Raw genomic sequence first — 22,147 nt, 5'->3', positions numbered from 1 at the left:
TGATTTTAGTGCTTTTGTTTGCCACCCTGGGCTCCTCCTCGGAGGAAGGGCAGGATATAAACCTATTAAATAAATAAATCAAAAGCAGCTTGCTTACTAATAGCGATCTTATTCCGCAATATGCAGCCACAGTGGAATGTTGAGTGTGTTTTAGGACCCACTCTCAGTTCACGATTGAGAGACCAGTCACGGTCCCATGCTAGCTGAGGCTGATGGGAGTTGTAGTCCAAAACATCTGGAGGGCACCAAGGTGGGGAAGACTGCACTAGTCTGACTCCTTACTTACCCCAGCAACCTGGTAACTATGTAACAACAGCAGATTACTTTGCAGGGCTGGTGTAACTCACACACTGTCAATCACAGCCCCATTCCCTGACATACAGGTATAACAATAAAGATGGAAGAATATTACATTGGCAATATCAGTGTAATTTTTAAAATGTTTAAAACTTGGGGTGATGGATCACCTTGTTGTCATCGTACAAAATAAGACCCATGTTATACAGATTGTGAAGTCTTTGCTGCTGCCTTTTGGTTTTGGCTACATTTTCCCAATCACAGCTACACTAAAATCCTGGATACCTGAATTGTTTTCAGTTAGGCAGCAATCACTTTTCCGTCAGGGAAGACCAGTGTTAAAGGCTTAAAAATGAACCAAGAAGTTCCTTCCATAGATGCGTGTTTCACTTTGTTGTCTGTTTGACTAGATCTGCTTTCAGTCATTGTCAGTCATTGCTATGATTTCATTCATTGGCAGACACAGACTGGTTTCTTATAGAGAAAATGAACAGAATAGTGCTTAGACATTTTGCCTCACATAATGGGTTCTATGAGGGCTAAAGTCTTATTTAAAATTTTATTTACATTAAAGCTTGGTATCCAGGGAATATGGCTCATCCTGGGAGCAACTGCCCCCTTCACCTCCTGTCGGATGCCCATGCCCCAGAATTATCTACAAGAGCCTTCCTCAACCTGTTGCCCTCTGGATGTTATTGGATCACAACTCCCCCCATTCCTGCTGGCTGAGGTTGATGGGAGTTGTGGCCCAAAAACTCAGAAGAGCACAGGTTGGGGACAGCTGATCTACAGTCTGACAGATATTGAGGAATGTATTATTTGATTGCAGAACATTTGAAAGGCACTGTGATATTTTTATTTATTAAATTATCTATAAACCACATTTTTATAAAAGTATATCAAGGTGGCATAACAACATACAAAAACATGGCAGAATTAAAAACCAATAAAAAAATTGTTTGAAAACAATAATAAACCTGTGTACCAGCTATCAGGCAAATACTAAATAACATTAAATGTTGATGATCAAATGTTGCCATATATCAGCTGGCCAGTATCAGTAATCATCGAGTGTCAAATATCTACACAAAACATTTTAGATGGTATTCAAATAATATTTGAGCAACCAGGGAACACTTGAAGAATATTTGACTCCAAATTTGCAAAGGAGAAGTTTGGGGGGAAATTAGGAAACAAATTAATTTTAGCTCTAGCAGCATGTCTTTAAGCATTTTCAGAGTGTGTTTACTTCACCACTGAGTAACTGGAACCATGTCCTGCACAACTGGGATTAAGGAGCAGGCTACCAGGTCCTCAGGCACTGGGACTTTCTGGTGGATTTGAATCCTGCTACCTCTCACGACTGTGCATGTGTTTGATTAATGTGAGTTGAATGGAGAATATACATAAACACAGATTATTGCTCTCCCAGAAGTCATAGAGAACATGCATAAAGACACAGCATGAATGGGAAATTCCTCACATTGCACCCTAAGCATGCATAGTCCCCCACTGCTGTTAGGGAATGTGCACAAGTGGAAAATCTCAACTAGGTAGCATGCACATGGTTCAAACATGGTATGCATTCACTAATTAGTGAATATGAATATAGTGTACAAAGCAAAGCCTACACAGAGGCTATGCATATTTTCTGGGCAATGCATGAACTATCTGAGATCAATCTGAGACATCTGCTGGGTATTATTGTTCTATATGGATCAGATGATGCGTGAAATCCTGTTAATTCTGTTAGTTTATCATTTAGGATTTGTCATCCACCCATCACCATAAGATCTCAGGATGAGTTACAGCATCAGCATCATCAGCATCATATTTAAATCACTTAAAACAATGTACATAAGAATGTTAAATAATAAAATAAGTTAAAGCAGTCTGTGCACATTCTCCATGTCTTGGAAGAGACCGTATACAATACTGATGTTTATGGGCATTCAGCATTCAACCCACATGCACCCATGCCTCTGTCTGAATACCCAGTGGGACTCTGGTGGTGCAGGTGGAGTACTGCACTCCTGATTGCTAGATTTTTTTATTTTCAAAAGTATAGATTCACCAGTGTGATAAAATAAAGTTCAATTTTGTACTTGCTGCAGTCTTTAACTTCTAGGGCTTTAGATGCAATGCCACACACATGTTTTGTCCTTCATTTAACATTCATTTGAAATACAGACAGACAGAGGTACCATTAGAGAGCTACAGATGTTTGGATTGGCCCCATGGAAATCAGATCTCTGTCCATGGTTCTTTATCTGCCTTCCTGGAAATCAATTTATAAACTGGCTTGTATGTGTGTGTGCGTGTCTGTCAGCTAACTATTACCCTATCTTTTTATTGACACAAGTGAGTTTTGAAACAGGCTCTTCATCAATATGTTGCAGCACAGAGGCAGGTGTTATACCCACATTATTTCCATGTTTTTACAGGCATGAACAATGTCAGTGCAACACCTGTATAGATTTACACATATTAGAGAGAGAGAGAGAGAGAGAGAGAGAGAGAGAATTGGAACAAGCCATCCTTAATCCAGTTTTAAAGTTTCTTCGATAAAAATCTTCTTTGTGAAAAGGACTATGCTGTTAACCCATCTCTAAGCCAAACAGTCTATTTACTGGAAGTGAAAGAATGGAAAAGAAAGAGGTCAGTCTATAGCAGCGGCTCCTAAAGGTAAGTTGATTTGCCTTCTGAAGATAAAGGGTATGATGATGATTTTGTGCCAGAGCATTTAAGAAAGGCTGACGAGGCTTGTCAAGACTAAAACATCCCCCTTTGCTAGCACCACTGATTAGGTTTTGGGGGATCCGTTTGGGTGTGGGATAGTAGGATCCTTTTTAGGGATGCTAAGCTGTTAGTGGGCAAGGCGTCAAGTCCGAGAAGGTCTGGCACTTTATGAACCAGACGAGAGAGAGGGAGGAAGTGAAGTGAAAGCGGAGTGGCGCAGTGGGGGAAGAGTTCAACGTACAGAGACTTGAGTCAGCTCCAGTATATAAGTCGGTTCCAGAACGCGGCTAGGAGCTGAAATTTCTCAGGGCGGCTGTGTCCACTTGAGAGAATTTGTGGAAATAAGGTTGCGTGTTAAAAACATACGTGTTACATGTGTGGCGCTCGTGTGCAAGGAAGGTGTAGAGGTGAAAGTTTGTATATCAGCATCTAGCAACCATTGCAGTCTTCTGTGGGTTTATTTTAATTGTCTCCTCCTTCTCCTCTCACTCTCTGAAGAAACCAAGCAAGAGAAGGAGAAATTCGAGGGTTTCCTTTTTCAAAAACTCACCACTAACCCCTTCGATTTGAGCCTTTTGGACCGTAGCGTCCTATTCGGGACACGTTTCTAACACTACGGGTAATAATAACGAAAAACGGTAATCTTCCTTCCTGTCTGAGAAAGAAAATCGATCTAACTTGGAGTGAAACCTTTCTTTCACGAGAGATCCTCTCGTCCTTCTCTTCTTTCTCTCCACGACCCCCCCCCCCAAATCTCCGATCTTTTTCGGATTGAAATGAGTGATCCACTGAGCCCTTTTAAATTAATGCGTCCTTTGATTATTGATAAGGGGGAAAATAAATAATCATTTTAATGCCCTTTTGAGGGCTTGGAGTGCCACTTCTTTCTCAGAGAGTGACTTCTGCTATGTTTTGTCGAGGCCACGTGGATAGAGGCAAGGGAGAACGTGAGAGACTTTTCCTTTCCCCCCCCTTTTTCTGAAAAAAGGAAAGAAAATAAATGCCCTTCACTGTCTGCGTAATGACAATTCCGAGCGACTGATTTTGATTTTTAAAATACAAGCCACATCTTGTGTTTTCAGGTTTTTGTTTTGCTTTTTTGTATGCATCTGCCTTATAACCTCGTCCTATTATAAATTAGAAATAAATTACACGAATCTCTTGATGATCAGGCAAAATTGTACATTTTGTTGTAGGAATGAAATATAACAATACTGATGGATTTTTTTTCCTTTAAAAGAAACACCAGCTTGGTGGGCGACAGCTGTGCTTTCTAAATCGTCTCCATTAATGAAAAAATTGTGGTTGTTCTTAATTAGCCAGTCTGAAGAGCCTGTCACTGAGGACCGCAACAGCAGCAGTATTCGAGGACGTTCTTTTTTCTTTTCTTTTTGGGGTGGTTGGTTGGGCGGGTGCACAGTACGAATTTAAGATCTTCGCCCGCCTTTATTAAAAAAAAGTTAAAAGTAACTTTTTGGATGAGCGGTTTAGGAATCGTAGTGACTGAGAAACACTTGTGACCTAACGTCAAAAGTCGAGGCAGCGGCGCTAACATAAGGTAATCACTTGGACGAGCGTTGTCCATTTTACACGAAACCTTAACAGTAAGTATGACTCTCCCCCCTCCGGATCAGAACTTCTGCTGAATCGTGGCTATTTAACTGTGTGCTAAAATAGATTTTTAAAAAGCCTTTGGGGGTAGCGATTTGATCGAGAGGGCGAGGAATAAATTGTTTTACAAGCATCACCATGCAAAACTTTTGTACGGCTCGTTCCGGGGGGGGGAGAATGTGGTGGTCCCATATTGCAGAAGTCGTGCTTTTTGCACCCTGTTTGAATCAAGCATTCCTGGATTTCCAAACCGATTCCCTCCTCCTTCCCCGCGCAGTCTCCTTCTCCCCGCCGAGCTCGCCCGCGGCTCTTGATCCTTCAATCGCAACTTTCTCCGGTCTTCCCCGGCGAAAGGGGTCGAGGGAGGCTGGGAGATGCTAATGAGGAGGGCGTGCCCCCCGAGGCAGCAGCCGCGGCGTCTCGGAGTTCCTCGCTGGCGATTGGGAAGCGCGGAGTGGTCGGGGAAGTTGTGACGCTATGCAAATCGAGAGGGCGGGCCCGAGCCCGCAGGGCGCCGCCCCCTGCCCATTGGGGCTGATGTGCTCGTGTTTAGCTGCGGGGATAGTCAAAGTGGATTCCATTGGGAAAGACTGCAAATCACTCCTGTTTGGACGTGGGGGGGGAAAAGGGGGGAGGGAAGAAGCCAAGAGGATCTCCATCCGCCCAGGGTGTTGCTGCTTACCTTTCCCGGCGTACGCGCGCCGCGTGTCTCCCTCTCGCTCGCTCTCCAGCAGCCCGCCCGCTTCCTGCGCTGGTGAAGAAAGGCAGGAGAGGAGAGGAGGCGAAGAAGCCCGAGAGAGAGGAAGAACAGAAAAGAACAGAAAAGAAAGCTTTGGCTGGAGGAAAAGGAAAAGAAGGAGGAAAGCCATCAGGAAAGAGCGCGCGGGAGACAGCAAACTTGCCGCTCTCTGGTCACTGGAAAATGACACTTGATGTAGCCAAGGGCGCCGCCGCCGCCGCAGCAGCAAAAGCCGACGCCGCTCCAGTTGATCCTATTGTTTCTTAAACTGCCTTCTTTCTTCGGCAATCCAAAGGGGGTGACTTCGGCACAGAAGGGACCGCGGCTTCCTCCTTCGGCTTTGCGTGTGATCCCTGCCAGCAAACAAACAATCGTCATTTTTTCAATAAATAAATAAATAAATATTGTTTTTGAAAAAGGCCACCCCGTCACACACCCTCGAAAAGGACAAGCCACCAGACAAGCCAAGAGCATCAGCGGCCCAACCCGGGGGGTGATTTTTGTCCCCCTTTGGATTCTTTTCTTCTTGATCTTCTTCTCCCCTTCAGTGTCTGTGTTTGATTTTCTCTGATTTGCTTTGATTCCAGTAGCCGTTCCAGAGAAAGAAAAGAGAGAGAGAGAAAGAAAAAACTCCCTGGCGATTTTATTATTGTCAACACTATTCTTTGTTGTGTTTTGTGTTGTTGTTGTTGTTCTATATTTTTTTTAAGAAGAAGGGAGGTTTTGCTTGTTTTTAATTCATGTTTGGGATCCAGGAAAGCATTCAGAGGAGTGGGAGCAGCATGAAGGAAGAGCCCCTGGGTGCGGGGATGAACGCGGTCAGGACCTGGATGCAGGGAGCCGGCGTCCTGGATGCAAATACAGCCGCGCAGAGGTAGGTCGGGGGCTCACTGCGGCATCCGTCGCTTCCACTTCCCTTCCCTTCCCTGCTCCTCAACCCAGAGCTCCAGCCAGCCCAGGTCTGCAGCTGAGAGGCAGCGGCGCTTTTCCTGCGTCAACTAACCCCAGATGACTTTTGTACGAGGAGACTTTTGATGTATATTCTTTTCTCCCCTTGGGTTCTGATAGGGGGTTCTTTTTTTCTAATGGGGCGAAACAGATGGATGCCTATGGCTCCAACTTTCCCCCTCCCCAAAGAGCAGGAAGGTTTTCAGGGATACAGTCAAAGTAGGGTTACGTTTCCGATGCTCCCTCCCCTAACCCCCTTCTCCGCCACCCTCAGCAAGCTACATGAGCTGTGTCTAATATGTATAACTTACTGTCCCCCAACATCACCCCCCAAGAACAAATACTAATGCGAAGCGCTCCATTCAGAATCGGTACACAGTTTGTGAGTTGCAACAGGCAAATAACTTTTCTAGATGTATAATACTCACCGTGTTTGTTTCTTAACCCCCTGTGATTTATACAAAACCTTTGCAAGATTTATTTGTAACCATCCTGCCCAAGTCCTCTCTCCGCCCTCCAGCATTGTATTTGGGCAAAGTTTCCCTCCAGGACATCTTCAAATCTTTCACACACACACACCCTCTTCCTGTTCGTGTTTACTCGGAAGTAAGACCAAGTTCTTTCCGTGGAATTTGCTTCCCAGTAAACCCGATTAGGATTATATCTTGAGGCACATCTGCAAATATATGTCCGGAACCGATCGACAACTCTCTGTTTCAACGTTGACATTATCTGCTGTATTTCACTTCGTTCTTTTCCTACCCCCCCCCCCAGTCCTCTCAGGAAGGGAAGGTTCTGTAGGGACAACTCAAAAGTTGAAATATTTAAAGTTTTCGACGCGGCTTGTTCTGGGGTGTTTCCCACCACAAATAATCAGAGAGAGAGAGAGAGAGTCAGAGGCGCTCTCAAAATTCAAGCGAAAGGATAAGGCACATGGCCAGCTTACTGACAGCTCAGGCCAGAGTTGAAGGGGCTGCAAAAGAGATGCGCTTTGAAAGCAAACCTCAGCGTCTCGGCCAGTGTAAAGCCATCTATAATTTCACTTGAGCATCAGAAAGTGGATAGAGAGAAAGGGGAGAAAGCTCAGGAGCTAAATAAGTGTTTCATTAAAAAAAAACCACGTTGGAGATTATTGTTTCTCTTTTCTGGCTCCCAGGAGCCAGGCGTTTCTCCGCAGGGGTGGAGGGAGAAAGAAAGGCAACAAAATAGTTGAAGCAATAAATCTGCCTCCGGTGTAGGATTGAGCCATCTTCTCTTTGATTCGGGATAATCAGTTTTACATAAATTGTCTGAGACCTGGAGAAAACAGACCCGGCGCCCGCCTGGCCTGAAATTGATATCAGTTTCGTGACAGGGCCGGGTCCCTGAGTTTTCGCGCAAAGAAAATCTTTCGGAACCCTTGAGCCTGAGCCAGGACTTTGGAGATTTTCTGGCTGGCACCCCCGCTAGCTCCGATCCCCTTCCCTTTGATTTCTATGTCCGTCTCCACTGAGGATGGCCGGAAGGGGTGGCACGTCCTAGAGACCCCCTTCGAGAGGGGGGTCAAAGGGAAGAGATTGGCGGGGGGCTAGGCACGTTTCTCTTTCTGTCTCTAACCCGGTCTCTTTGGCCGCAGCGGGGTGGGCCTGGCCCGAGCTCATTTCGAGAAGCAGCCGCCTTCCAATTTGAGGAAATCTAACTTCTTCCACTTCGTGCTGGCTCTGTACGACCGGCAGGGGCAGCCGGTGGAGATCGAGCGCACCGCCTTCGTGGGCTTCGTGGAGAAGGAGAAGGTAAAAGTGTTACGTGTGAAGGGGGTGGAGGGTCGGTGAAAAGGCTTTGATTGTCTTATCTGGAGATCGATTAATGTCTCACCTTCTCCCGCCCCCGTCCCAGCTCCTCCGTCGCTGAAAAGCCATGCTTTCCCATTGCCGCTGCCCATCCTGCACGCGCTGATGGGGGCATCGTTTCCCCTGCAAAATTCCCTGCCCGCCCCACTCAGCTCAGTCCTACCATACCGTTCACCCTCCAAACGCTGGCAGTCACTTTCCCCCAGTTCTCCCCGCTCCATTAAAGGAGTTTGACAACTTCATGCCACTGCAAACACCCCTCCATTGGGTTTGTGACCTCAAGGTGTGCTCCCGCCCTAGCCTTAATATGACCCTCGTGGGCTTCTCCTCTGCTGCTGCCCGGCCCCAAGCCTCCTTTCCTCTGGGCGCTTTTTGACTGCTTCCAGCCAAATCCCCTCTTGAATGGGAAACCTCAGAAAGAAAGACGTGTGTGTGTCTGGAACCGACAACAAACTAAAAAAGCAACAACAACCGCTCGATGAGTTTGGAGTGTAGGCCTATTTAGGAGCGCTCTGGCGCTGCATTATCCTTATCATTTGTGTGCCCTTTTAATTCAGGAAGCCAACAGCGAAAAGACCAACAACGGGATCCATTACCGGCTGCAGCTCCTGTACAGCAATGGTAAGGCCCTTCCTTGTTCTGCCTAACCCTGACAGCTCGCAGCGGCTCGAAAGTTCTAGGGAGTTCCCTGGCTCAATACAACTGCTTACCCCCTGGAAGTGAGAAACGGGCACGGGTGGGGGTCACCCCGCCAAGCTAAGCATCGGGATGGTTTGGGGAAATGGATCCGAGCAAATACTCTCCGTCTGTCCCATGTGACAGGAAAGATTTGCCTTTTTTTCTTTTCTTTTAACCCAGTGGGCAGCCCTTTCGCGAAATCCTTTTGCCATGTAACTTTCCAACTCGCCAGACACAACATTCTACTTCGGTCAACCAGCCCAACCCAAACAAAACGGAGCACGCGCTCTTCTCCCTCTGCTCTCCCGCGCAATAATTTCTTGGGCAGCAGAGCTGTTAGCCTCACAAAGCACACTGGGAGCGATAGGGCAAAGGGGTCACTGGAAGATCTCCAGAGGAGGGGAAGATTTATATCTCCTTTACATAAAAATGTAAACGTACTGCTTTCCAGTCGATTCCGACTTATGGCGACCCTATGAGGGTAAGCAGTGACTGGCCCAACCCAGTGAGCTTCATGGCTGTGGGGGGATTCGAACCGTGGTCTCTCAGGTCGTAGTCCAACACTTTAACGACTACACCACATTGGCTCTCTATCTCCTTTACACACACACACCCCAAAAGGGGAGGGGGTTCTTCGAAGAGTGTGTCTTTGTACGGCAGAAGAACAAGACGTCTGAACCTGTGCCCGCTTGCTTTTGGGAACGGGAACGTCATTGTTACTTTCGCTGAACAAATGTATTTGCCATCCATACCAAATTTACTAGGACTGTGCTTGATAATGATAATAACAAGAACAATGTCGATAATAATAATAATAATAATAAATAAATAATAATAATAATAATCGATTCCAAGGCCTTTACGCAACAGCACAGTAACTTAAGTTCAGGGACACACCAATCTGTCAGTTTTGTCATTTTCTGCATTATTTAATGTAATCGTGATTCTGATTAATCCCTCCCTTTACCCTCTCCTACTCTTAGGGATAAGAACAGAACAGGATTTTTATGTCCGCTTAATCGACTCCATGACAAAACAAGTAAGTCCTTCTTGACTTCATTCATGCCTGTTATTTTCTTCCTCAGAGAGACCAGGCTGTGTGTTTGGTGGGGGAGGAGAGGCAGCGGCGGAGGTGTGTGTGCGCGCGTGTCAGTAACGCGTTTCGTTCGGTTAGCATTGAAAAAGCCGAGGGTGCTCGGTGGACCGCCTGATTGCTTGTCTGGGCCACAAGCATTGCCATGCGAGGGCCGAGCCGGGCGATCGACAGGGCGAGCGCTCCGAGCGCGGCGGCTGAGGTCAAGCGGCAGAACGTGGGCTGCTTTTGTGCGCCGCGACAGACCGTCGATGCCGGTCTTCTTCCTGTTGGAAAGCTCAGCCCCTTCCACAGGCTGACACAGATCAGCAAGTCGATCGAAGGCAGAAGGTTGGCTTTTTTCCTACCTCCCCCAGACACCGATTCAGCTCACTTGCTGTCATGTCCGAGTCCTGCCCAAGTTTCCACAGAAGTATGTCCCACTTTGCTCGCTAGGCCTTGGGTCTAAGTAAGTGCTCCCAGGATAAAACTAGTACCAAAGACCTAATTTTATGAACGAGGGAATAAAAAGCGAGCGCCGTTGGATCTGTCTAATTTAGGCTAGAGTTTTCAAACACGCCTCATCTTCTGCTGATAGCGGAAGACTGGAACGGGTGTGTGGCTGCAATTCCTCTCCCCCCTTCAAAAATTTCCCATCCCAAATCCCCTGCCTCTAAATCCAGGTAGAAGAGAGCAGCAGCCCTAAGAATTAGGACAGAGAGGGAAGATCTCAGGCGATAATTAAACCTCAAAAAATCTACCTAAAATGAGATGAGATTAACGAGATTTGCCCTCCTTTGCCTCCCAGGGAGGAGCTGAGAATGAATGAAGAACTCCACTTTAAAAACAAAAACACGCATGCAGCTTAGAGTCCTGAGCAAGACTCGTAGTTTAGGCAAAAGACCTCGTTGAATTGGTGTTTGGCTGAGAGAAGGCAAAGCGCCTCCTGCTCTCGGTTTTAGATTGGCCCGGAGCCAGGGCGGGGTGAAGGAGCCGCTGTCTTAAAGGTACAGAATCACCGTACAGAACCATCTTCCACCTCTGCGATTGGCGAGGGCCAAATAAGGGACTGGGATCGGATTGCGGCGAAGAGGGGGAGGACAATGTTATTTATGACACGCACATACGCACGGAAAGAGAGAGATATTAATTTGTCTCCCCAAAATTTGAAGTTTTAAGTAGGCTCAGTTGCTGCTTTTACAAAATAAATAAATTGCAGCTTCGTACTCCCGGAAGGCGTTCAGATCACAAGATTTTTTTCATCCCCCCCCCACACTTTAATTATACGAATGAAAAGAAATGGAAATCACACAGGAGCATAAAAACAACAGCCAGCCAATGCAGCAAATATTTATCCTTTTGCTTATTTGCCATTATTTTGCTAGTGTTTTGGGGAGAGTGATTAAATCATTATAGCTTTTCACTGTATAAGTAGGCAGTGAAATATTTGCAGGGAAGACAAGTAATTATTTTAGAAATGTTACATTCAAAGATAACTCTAATTTTAATCTATAATATGGAGATCCCCCCTGTGATGCAGGATAATTTTGAGCATGGCATTTAGTTTAGAAGGCTCAAGCATGTGTACATAGTCAAAGGCACATAACTGTGTTTGCTGGTAAAAGGCTGCACACACACACAACTATCGATCCCCCAAAAAGGAGGTGAAAATTTTGCCTCCCCAAATAACAATATTTTTCTGCACTGATTTAATTAAAAGTAACTTTTTAAAAAAATTAATTGCTGAAATTAAAAGGCTATAAAATCAGATCTGATTAACATTCATGTTAATTATTTGAAAGTAGTCAATCAAGGTATGTAAGGTCTTATTCAAATTCTATTTGTTTTTATTAACAAACTTTTTTTTTGTTTAGCTTTACTTTCAAGTTCAGATAATATCATCAACATTCACACACACATCTATATAACCAGTTTCTGAATGTTTCAGATTTTGTCTTCTCAAACTTTTATTGCTTGACTTCGTTTTTGGTGGCTTTTTGACACCAAACCAGAAAGGTCAAAGTGTTGAGTTTGTTTTAGAACACTGTCTTTGATGGTCCTTAAACGTCTTTTCCTGCTATTGATGGCTGTCTTACAATGGAAAAGGGGGGGAAATGAAGTAATTATGTTAGACAGTGCCATCATTCAGATAAAACTTGTAAAAAGATGCTCTTTTGAAATAGTCTGTAGGGGCTGAAAGAGCAACAGCAACAATCCTCCTACAGCTAGTCTTGAAAAGTACTGGGTGGTGACCAGAATGAACTGACACAGAAATGTGATCTCATATCTAAAGAGGCAGAAATCCTTACAGTGTTTTGGGGTGTGTGTTGGTTATTGCATGATCAATTGTGCAAAAATATCATTAAACAATATAATTGATCAGCTTTTGTATTACAGTAAGAGATAATGCTTTCCATTTTCACTATTTTAATCCCTCCCACCACTCAGTGGAAAGCGTCTTTGAGTTTATATAGCTTTCTTTCCTTAAGAAGGCAGTTTGCTTACGATTCTGTTAGGTCCAAACCCAATTCTATTACTGTCATATCATCTGTGAGTTTTCTTAAGGAAAGCAAAAGATGTATAGGCTACAATTCTGCACATGGGTAGGCTGATTAAATACCATTGACTTCAGTGAGATTTAAACAGCCTGAATGCAGAGTTGCAACTATTGTTTGTTTGTAGCATTTACAATGCAAATACAAACCACAATCACTTTAGAAGGACTTCATTTTAGTACTTTTGTATCTAAATAAATAAGTTGTTGTTTTTTGAGGGGGAATGTGGTGAAATAGAAGAGAATAACTTACAAATAACATGGACAAAACCAAGATTTGAGGGATAAAGTTGAGGCAGAAGGGTACAAAAATCTTCATCTGGATGTGAATGAAGAAAATAGTGAGCTGCCGGATACAAGTGTGTAGTGTTATTTGCTTTCATATTCAGCAGTGGCACATGGATTTATAATAATAATAATCAGTAGTTGAATCAGTTGTGTATGTGGTGATTTGATTATTATTTCTGGAAAGCACAGATGCTTGCTAAATTTCTACTTGAAACAAATTTGTTTTGGAGGTCTTGAAGCTTGTGCTCTAGTTAATCAAGGAAGGAAGGTCAGGGCTACACATGGCTCGCCAGTGTGTCCAAATGTGGAGACATCGCTGATGGTTTAGCACAGAGTGTGAATAATAGAGGAGATTCTCAAGTAACTTTCAGCTTGTAATTAAATTGTGCAAAGCCTGGTTGAAAATTTCTTAAATTTTTAATGCAAGTTAAACATATATTGTCAGCCTATTTAGAGGGGCAGTATTCCAGTACACATAACTCAGAACAAATTGGATAATGGAATGACTTCTAAATGAAACTGTGGCAGGAGTATGCATGTTTTCATGGGGTGGTGTCAGCAGGAGACGTGTGCATGTCTTCATCAGCAGTGACTTTCCTACACAGCAGTCACTGTTTACAGACGTTGTTGTAAATATTTTTAAAATAGCTTTAAAAGTTAACATTTGAATATGTTGTTCTTTTTGCCCCTAGGAATATGTCAGTAAAGAGACATGTTCTGTATTAAAGGGAAAGGGTGGTTTTTATTTTAAAATCTATAGTGATGATGTCATAAGCATGCTCCACAATGTGGGTAAATAAACTGTAAAATCATTTGATTCAGCAAACTACACTTCCTTAGATATGTTTGTTTCTTATCCAAAGTGATTACAATAGTTTCAATTCAGTTGTATTATTATTATTATTATTATTATTATTATTATTGAAATATCGGGATGGTGTTGTGTTTGAGACTGTCTGCCTGAAAGTCATGGACAGATGCTGGACTTGAGATATTGCTATCTGAATAAAGCAGGTCATAATAACGTTTTATGGATATTATCCTAACTTCATTTGTAAGTTTTCAACAAACTAAAGCCTAAGAATAAAGGGTGTATTTTGAGTAGAAATCTTAAAACAGTTACTCATGAATAAATCTTGTTGGCTTAAATGGACTGTACCTGTATGTAAAGTGCTTCTTCATATTCAGTAGTTCCTGATATTGCATAGGAAGCTAGACAGGATCCTGGTGCATTACAAACATTATTCAGCTTTGCAATTGTCTTCAGTGAGAGCTGTTTTTGTCTAGTGGGCATTAATTCTGTTTGTGCATGCATTTAAGCAAATACCCGATCTTACGTCCCTTTCCCTGAAGATGTGAAATGACCCTGAAGTTTTAACATTTGTCAGGCCTTCAGGCATGTGAATGTATCACATTGTGTGCCATGTGTCAATATCACACTTGGCTTTGGGCATATTGGTGATGTAATATTAGACACGTGTGTGTGTGTGTGTGTGTACGTGTACATCTCAGCACGGGAATATGCATATATACAATGCCAGCCACAAAAAATTGCTAAGTACTAGACTAAACTCTACACAGTGTGAAAAGTAGATCTTCTCACAATCTAGCCCTAATGTACTATATGGAAAAAAGTCCAGCTGATTTCAGGAGAATCTTTCTCCATGAACCATGTAAGACAATCTAGACGCTATATCAAGTATTGTTTCTAATAACTCTGTAAATGTCTCCCCACCTTCCTGCTGCAGTCTCTGCCAATGAGCTTTAGATACATATGATGCAACTGTAGTTTTTCATTTATGGCATGATCCTGTTTGCCATTGCATACAGATATTCAATCAGCTCTCCACTCAGTGAGTGTATTGCATGGTTCTGTTGCTGGCACATAGGTGATTAAAGTATTATGAATCCATTCATTTATTGTTTACAATTTTATTATGTACTTTTGATTTTATTTTTGTAAGCCGCCCTGAGTGTCCTATTACAGGGTAGAAGGGCGGGATAGAAATATTTTAAATAAATAAATAAATAAATAAAATTCAGAAAAGAACTCTGTAGAATCTAAGCTGTTGAACACAATGCATCTTTGAAATTACAAGGAGAAAGTTTGCAATCAAGCCAGGTTTTAACAGCTTCAGTGTTCCTTTGGTTACATGTCAGAAAGTGCAGGTGATTTCAATTTCCTGGTAGGGAGAAGAATGCAGAAGTCTGAAATTTGCATGCATGATCAGGACCTGTGTGTTTGGGAAAATGTAAACTCATCACAGTGGAAAATGTGTTGTTTGGAGTCTGGGGGTGAAAACAAAGCCGAGGATTTTGGAGAGATTGCCTGGGCCAGATGGCCTGGTGCATTCCCAGTCTGGCAGCCCAACTGCTCCCTCCTGTATAATATACAGCCATTTGTTCTGGGATATTTACGCTAGAGTTGTTTCCATGTGAATGTTTGAGAAGCGTTCAAAGTGAACATATTTGGGGGAAAGAATTTTATTTAATTCATGTGAATTCAGGTTGATAAGCAGCCTGGCATGTCACAGACGGGAATGAGAACAATGATTTAGCACCTTTTGATTTAGGGCTGTTGAGCAAGAAATATATTTGCTATATTTTGGGGGCCAATCTGGACATCCCTTATCTGTATTAAAACTATCATCAAAATAAATGTGAGGCTGCTCTACAGTAGGAAATCAGAATTGGTGGCTAATTAAATATTGCCAGTGAAAATTATTTTAATCCAAAATGTACGTGCCTTTTCTAAACATTTCTAAGGCTTTATTGCTATAACGTAAGAGTTGGAACCCTGAAATATGACTGATATTTTATGATTATCTAAATATCTGGTGTCCCTTTTCCTTATGTAGACCTGTGGATGCAACCTGATGTATACAATATTTCAATTGTCACAATACTCATTTGTCTGCATAATGTTAGATGGCCCTCAAGATACTCAGATATATGAAGTGCCAAGATAGCTTGCCAGAATATGGTATGGAGATAGGTATTAGATCAAGACTGTTTGTACACATGGGGTTGTATGGAACAGTGTCGCTCAGCTGATGGAAGGCTGCTGTCAATGGACAGGGGCTTTCAGCAACTTTCAGCAATCCCTACATCCCCCCTGTAGCTCCCTTGCCTGCCCTAAATCTGCTGCAGAAAGTTGGGAGACCTCCTGGAGCAGATTGAGGGTGTGTGTGGGGGAGAGGTACGGGGGCATCACCAAAAATGGCTTTCCCCTGTTCCACTGATTAAAGCCTTAGCTGAGCGACATCATTGGATTCAACCATGGGTCTCCAATCCAGCTAAAGTTACCAGTGGAACAACTGAGTTGTGGCTGCACAGTAATAGCTCTAGATGACATCCCAATGGAATATCAAAAACTATGAACTAAAAATCAGTCCATATAGGGCTACACTATAACTGAAAGAAGGGGTACACAATTTGCATTGTACCTGGAACTTTTGTGGTTGGAGGTGCAAGTGACCTCCACGATGAAGAGTGTTTTCTTCAGCCTTGGCTGGCTTGCCTGCTGTGGCCGTTCCTGATCAGGGAAAGCCAGGCTGCTGTGACCCATGTGCTGGTAACCTCATGCTTGGATTGCTGTAATGCACTCTATGTGAGTATGGCCTGAAGCTGGCCTGGAAGCTGTTTCTAGTGCAGAATGCCATGGCTAGGCTCCTGTCAGAGGCGACCTACAGTAAGCATATAACACAAATGGTTAATGAACTGCACTGGGTGCCAATATGCTGCTAAGCCTGTTTCAAGGTTTTGGTACTTGTGTACAGAAAGCCCTAACCAACTTGGGACCTGGTTACCTGAGAGAACACCTGCTCTCCTATAGACCAGAGTGTATATTAAGGTCAGCTGGAGAGGCTGTCTCGGCAGTTGTACCATTTTCTGAAATTAGTGGTGGTGGTGCCCCAGCTTTGGAACATTCTCCCCTCTGAATATGACTGGTACTGTTCAGCTTCTGGGGGAAGTTAAAGATCTGGCTTTTTGCTCAAGCCATCGTCAGTGTTTAATGTCGGACAGTTTGTCATGACCTCTTGGGCTTATTATTTATTTGCTTCTGTTTTTAGAGGGTTTTTTTATGTTGTCGTATTACACTTTTAACCTGAACCCCCCTTTGAAACTACTAACAATGAAGAGCAGGACAGAAATGTTTTTAATAAGTAAAATAAATAAATATAGGCCTACTTGAAGTAAAGAGCAATGAATCAGATGATCTTTTTTACCATATCTCTCAAACTTCCTATCAAGCCGTGCCCCAGAGTTAAAACTACAAAGGAAGTAAACAAAACAAAAACAAAACAAAAAAATCACATCACCAATTATTTTTAGTTCTACAGTAGTCTAACATTATGCCCAGGGACTTTCACTTCACTTTTTTCTAATTCATTGATCTCCCCTTGTAACTGCGTGTCATTGGACCAGAACTCTGCAGGATTTTGACAGTTATCTATCTAAAGGTCTGAATTTTACAAACAGCATGAAAAAATATTTAGAAATATTTAGATTAAAATACCATTTTTATTTAATGTGCACAAAATAAGGTGGTGTGTGTATGTGAAAAGGAACAAAAATGTAGAGCCTTCCTGCATTGGGGCCTGAGTTTCTGTCAGCTGCAAAGGTCTGAGACTTGAACTGTTCTGGCTTCCGTTTTGAAACAAATGTTATATCTGTTTGCCATCATGGCTTCTAAGCACAGACGGTGATGTTAAGATAACAGATTTGCCATACGTTGGTAATATTGTGCTATAGTGCTCTGTATTTTTGAGGGAAGAGGTAAAGTTGTTAAAGAGAGTGACTTAGAGAGCCAAGATACTGAGTTGCAACCTGTGTATCTTGCTGGCACTGAAGCATTTTCCTTTGGTCTTCCAGGCCTTCCATTATACTTAGAGTTCCAAGCTCATTATTCTGAATATAACCTTGGTAATGAGGCAAGGGAAGGATAGCAGACTGTTGCTCTCCATGGATTTTTAGTGAATGAAATATCGACAACATTCTGGAACTGAAAAGGGTATGTTCACATGCCCCTTCCCTCCTTTTTTTAAATGACAAGTAATGCCATCTTAATGAACAGACACTAAGGACCACTTTACGTGGAGCACTTTGTACAAGGCCAGTCTCTCTCTCTTTTTTCTTGCCTGGATTTCACTCTGTGAAGGGATCATAGGATTTGACCGCTGTGACCACAGACTATACTTTTTTGTATGACTTTTGTCGTGTGCACTACACAGTTTGGAATGAAGAAGCAGTGCAGAGTCATACTCAGCATGTTTGGGTAAATAGGATCTAATTTCCTCAGGACTTGTGCACAAATCCTGAACCTTTGCATAGGTCACACTCACTATCATGGCATATTAACATTTATTATGAACATTATTATTAATATTTATTTTCTGCCATTCACCACAGGGTGGGTTACAACAGTTTTAAAATACAGCGTTAAAAAGAATGAAAAACAACCTAAAATCACAATTTAGAGTGGGTCCTAAAAATATGTCTCAGGTGTCAAAGGCCAGGGTAAAGAGGTGTGCCTTCAGCATTCACCAAAAAAGTATAATGAAGTTGCCAGACACACCGCGGTGGAGAGGCAGTTTTACAACTCAGGGGACACCACAGAGAATGCCGTCTCCTGGATCCCCCCCAGCTTCCGAAGTTGGCAAAAAACCCCAAAAGGGCCCCCTCTGCTGATCTCAGGAGGGTCTGTAGGGAAGCAGGCTGTCTTTTAGATATTTGGGATCTAAATTGTTCAGGGCACTTTGAATTGGGCCTGGACATGAAATGACAACCAATGCAGCTGATTTAAAATGGGTTCTGTGGAGTTGGTGTAGTAGTTAAGGTGTTGGACTACGACCTGGGAGACCAGGGTTCAAATCCCCACATAGCCATGAAGCTCACTGGGTGACCTTGGGCCAGTCACTGCCTCTCAGCCTCATGAAAACCCTATTCATAGGGTCGCCAGAAGTCGGAATTGACTGGAAGGCAGTCCATTTCCATGTTAAAGTTTCTGAGTCATTGCCAAAGGCAGTCCCACTCACAGCATATTGCAATACTCCACTCTGGAAATTAGCAGAGCATGGAGTACTGTGGCAAAGTCATCCCTGCGCAAAAGGGGCCAAAACTGGTGACCCAGGCAGAGCTGGAAAAAGGCACTCCTAGCCATTGAGGCCACCTGAGCCTCTAGTGACAGTGCTGGATCAAGGAGTATACAATGTCGGTGTAATCTTGGTAGGAATGTTGTGGGGGGTCCCTTATGTCAAGTCAGACCATCTAGTTCAGTGTTGCCCACACTTACGGCAGTTGCTTCCCAGAGTTACAGGCAGGAGTCTTTCCCAGCCCTTCCTGGGGATGTTAGAAACTGAAACTGGGGCCTTCTGCATGTAGAGCACATGCTGTGATACCGAGCTAGGCCCTTCCCAGCACATGAATGGCTTTTCACGTAATTAACTGAACAACTATTATCAGTAAAGAATTTTAAAATGGGGGTTAAATTGCATTTGGCCAAATCAGCTATCAGAAGTAGCTTGACTTGTATTCTGGTTTATCTGCAAAAGAAGGAAACAGATTCAGAAGTATCCGCAGGACACAAAATGTGTGTGTGGGGAAGGATTAGGGCTGCCATCTTTTAAATCAAACCACACAACTCTCTCTTTAAAAGCAATATGATTTGCCGTAATTAGCAAGTGGTAATGAAAAGCCTTGGCCTGCTGATTTAGGCTTACTGAACTTTTGTTATACGTCAGGTGTGTGTTTGTTTTCTTTTGGCTAGTTGGCAACCCTATTAAGGAAATGCAAAACTTTTGGTAACCTTTTCTATATGTGGTTCATGGACTGGAGCTCAAAAAGTAGGAAGGTCCACTTTGAATCTCCCTGCCATTTCCAGCTGTGGACGTCTCTCAGCTTTAATATGTAGAGTTGCCTTGAGAATAGCTGAGTGCAAAGAAACTGAAGTTAGCCCCTAGCGCATTACAAGGCTAAGGATGTCATGCACGTAAGCAAAAGGACTGCTGATCTAAAACACAACAGACAGGTGATTAGATACCACACTGTTCACTCTGTTCATTATTGCTATTTAGCTTTTTTTTTTTTAAAGTAGGTACCTGAAGTTTAAGTAAGCATAACAGATGGAAGGAGAGGAAGTGAAGAAAGAGAGGGAATTAAACCAGCTTGCTCTAGCTGCTAGTGAAGCTGATGTTGTTGCAATTAAACTCACATTGACTTCTGCGCTAGCAGAATCAACACATGAGCATGCATTGTACAGTGGTTGGGGTTTCAACATTTTCAGTTCTTACTTGGGGAAAATCTTTTGGATCCTACTGTGCTGTGTTAAATTCAGAATCAGTTATTCAATGCAGAACATCATTGCCCCAGCTTTACTGACTTTTTGGCAGTGCCTGGATGCCCTGACATATCAAATGCAATTAAGCCTTTGGTATTCTTCCATTCCTGAGGTCAGAAAGTCCAGTCTTGATCACAGGTAAATCCCACAACATCAGTCACTTGAAATGCCTTTTGAATGTAGAGCATTTTTTAATGTTTAAAGCTGTGAAAATCACAGTAGACTAAATATTTTTTTAAATAAATAAATGAAAGAACCTGTATTTGGTCATGATGATTTCCAAACAAATTCCAACCTATAATGGCTCCAAAAATCCAAGAAGCAAATAATGATTTTTTTTTTTTAAAAAAGAAGTGTTATAGAGAGATTACACCCAGTGTTTCCAGTGCAGTGTTTACTTGCACATGGTGCTCTGGATCCAGAACTGCACATGCACTCCAATGTGCATCTAGATCTCCTTACATGTAGAAGCTTCCTCATTCACTTTAGTTGTATACAAGACTCTCTCCATGTCAATGCCACTCTGCACCTCTGCTCACATATCTGTGGCTGCACAGCAAAGCCCCCTCACCTGCAAGGAATCACTGATCACTGTCAATGTGTTTAAAATCAGGGTGTAGGGCTATGATTCTGAGCACAGAGACTTGAAAGTGAGAGTTGGTTCAAACATTCAGCAAGGCATGTGGTAGAGTCCACATGCAACTCTACCATAGTACCTTAGGACATGAATTCCTAAACTGTGGTCTCTGGACCACCAGTGGTCTGCAAGCTTTATTTAATGGTGTGTCTGCACTGATTAGTCATATTGGTTTTTAATTGTGTTTTTATTGCTGCTTTTGTTTCTTATATTGCATTTTATTGTGTTACAGTTTGGATTTTATGGAATGCAAATTGTAATACAATAAAATTCAATATGATAAATAAAAGAAGCAATAAAAATACAATAGAAATCATACAGCATCTAGGTCAGCACATTATAATTGCTACAACAGGCAGAAAAATACATTAAGTGGTCCGCTAAGACCATCACCAAGAACTGTTCTGGGATTAGGCAGGGCTGAAAAATTTTTTTTGGTTATTTCATTTTAATATTTTGTAGTAAAAGAGCAATGCTTCACCTTTCTGTAAAAAGTTTTTTCTCCCCCCACAGGCCTGCAACATTTATTTATAATCCAATTTGAATTTGTGTTTTTGGTTAATTGATTAAAGTTTATGTATCCAAAAGCTTGGACTGGATGTTCATTTGGACACACAACTATTACTTAAAAATGCCTTGTGTGTGTGTAGAAACTAGTCAACTGTACAAAGATAAACTTTACATTTGTTGATTCACCCAGCTTTACCTCTGGCCCCACCCATCACTGACATGTGGCCCCTGGAAGGTTTTCCAAATGAGAATGCAGCCCTCAGTCTGATACCTTCTCTGTCTGGTATCAGTTCTTCAAGACTACAGGCACAGATGTTTTCAAACTATGCTGTCGGAGATGCTGAGGACTGAATCTGGGACCTTCTGCATGCAAAAAACTAGCAATGCCACAGAGCTGCAGCTCTTTCCCTAACTTTCTTTTTCTAGCAGTACTGTACCCATATCCCGCTAAGCCGAAGATGGGATGGGAACCTATAGCCCCAGTAGCTCTCTAAAAGGATAAAGCAAACCACTCATTATATACAAAGCCCAAATGGGCAAAATAAGAGTGGACAATAAATGTAAAGTAGTACAGGCTGAAATCGCTCTGAAATGCAAGCTAAGAACTTGGTTGATGAGAAAGGGGTAAGATCTGGGACCAATGATGAAACAACTCCCCCAAAGCTCTGCAATAAAGTTAGATGCTGAGAAGGTCTGTCTGTATAAGCTCTGTTAGACATTTTTTTTTTAGTGATGTTAGTGTGAATGCTGTGGAAAGCCACAGCAACGTCTGTGATATTATTTATGGCACTACTAAATCATATTAAAATATAGTATACTGTACTGGAGTGTGATAATACTATGTTTAAGCAATTACTTTTGCTGGCTAAGATTCATGACTGCTGCACAGGCAAACTTCACCCCCTC

The 22,147-nt window shown here is 42.8% G+C and overlaps 1 protein-coding gene across 6 annotated transcripts in view; it reads left to right on the top strand.

The window, feature by feature from the left end:
* Window positions 1-5,232: 5,232 nt before the first annotated feature.
* The window catches only part of EBF1 (EBF transcription factor 1), a 502,532-nt gene continuing 485,617 nt past the window's right edge, over window positions 5,233-22,147 (top strand). For 4 of the 6 annotated variants that reach the window (XM_061617505.1, XM_061617502.1, XM_061617501.1 and 1 more), the window contains exons 1-4: window positions 5,233-6,260; window positions 7,950-8,106; window positions 8,721-8,784; window positions 9,825-9,880. In XM_061617505.1, coding sequence (XP_061473489.1) covers window positions 6,127-6,260; window positions 7,950-8,106; window positions 8,721-8,784; window positions 9,825-9,880 — 411 coding nt within the window. In that variant the 5' untranslated portion in view covers window positions 5,233-6,126. The remainder of the gene's footprint in view (window positions 6,261-7,949; window positions 8,107-8,720; window positions 8,785-9,824; window positions 9,881-22,147) is intronic. The other 2 variants (XM_061617500.1, XM_061617503.1) reach the window with 2 other exon arrangements.

This window comes from Rhineura floridana, chromosome 3, assembly GCF_030035675.1.
Source record: "Rhineura floridana isolate rRhiFlo1 chromosome 3, rRhiFlo1.hap2, whole genome shotgun sequence".
Taxonomy (NCBI): Eukaryota; Metazoa; Chordata; class Lepidosauria; order Squamata; family Rhineuridae; genus Rhineura; species Rhineura floridana.
The sequence above is the reverse complement of the archived record's forward strand: the minus strand, read 5'-3'. Positions and strand labels throughout refer to the sequence as shown.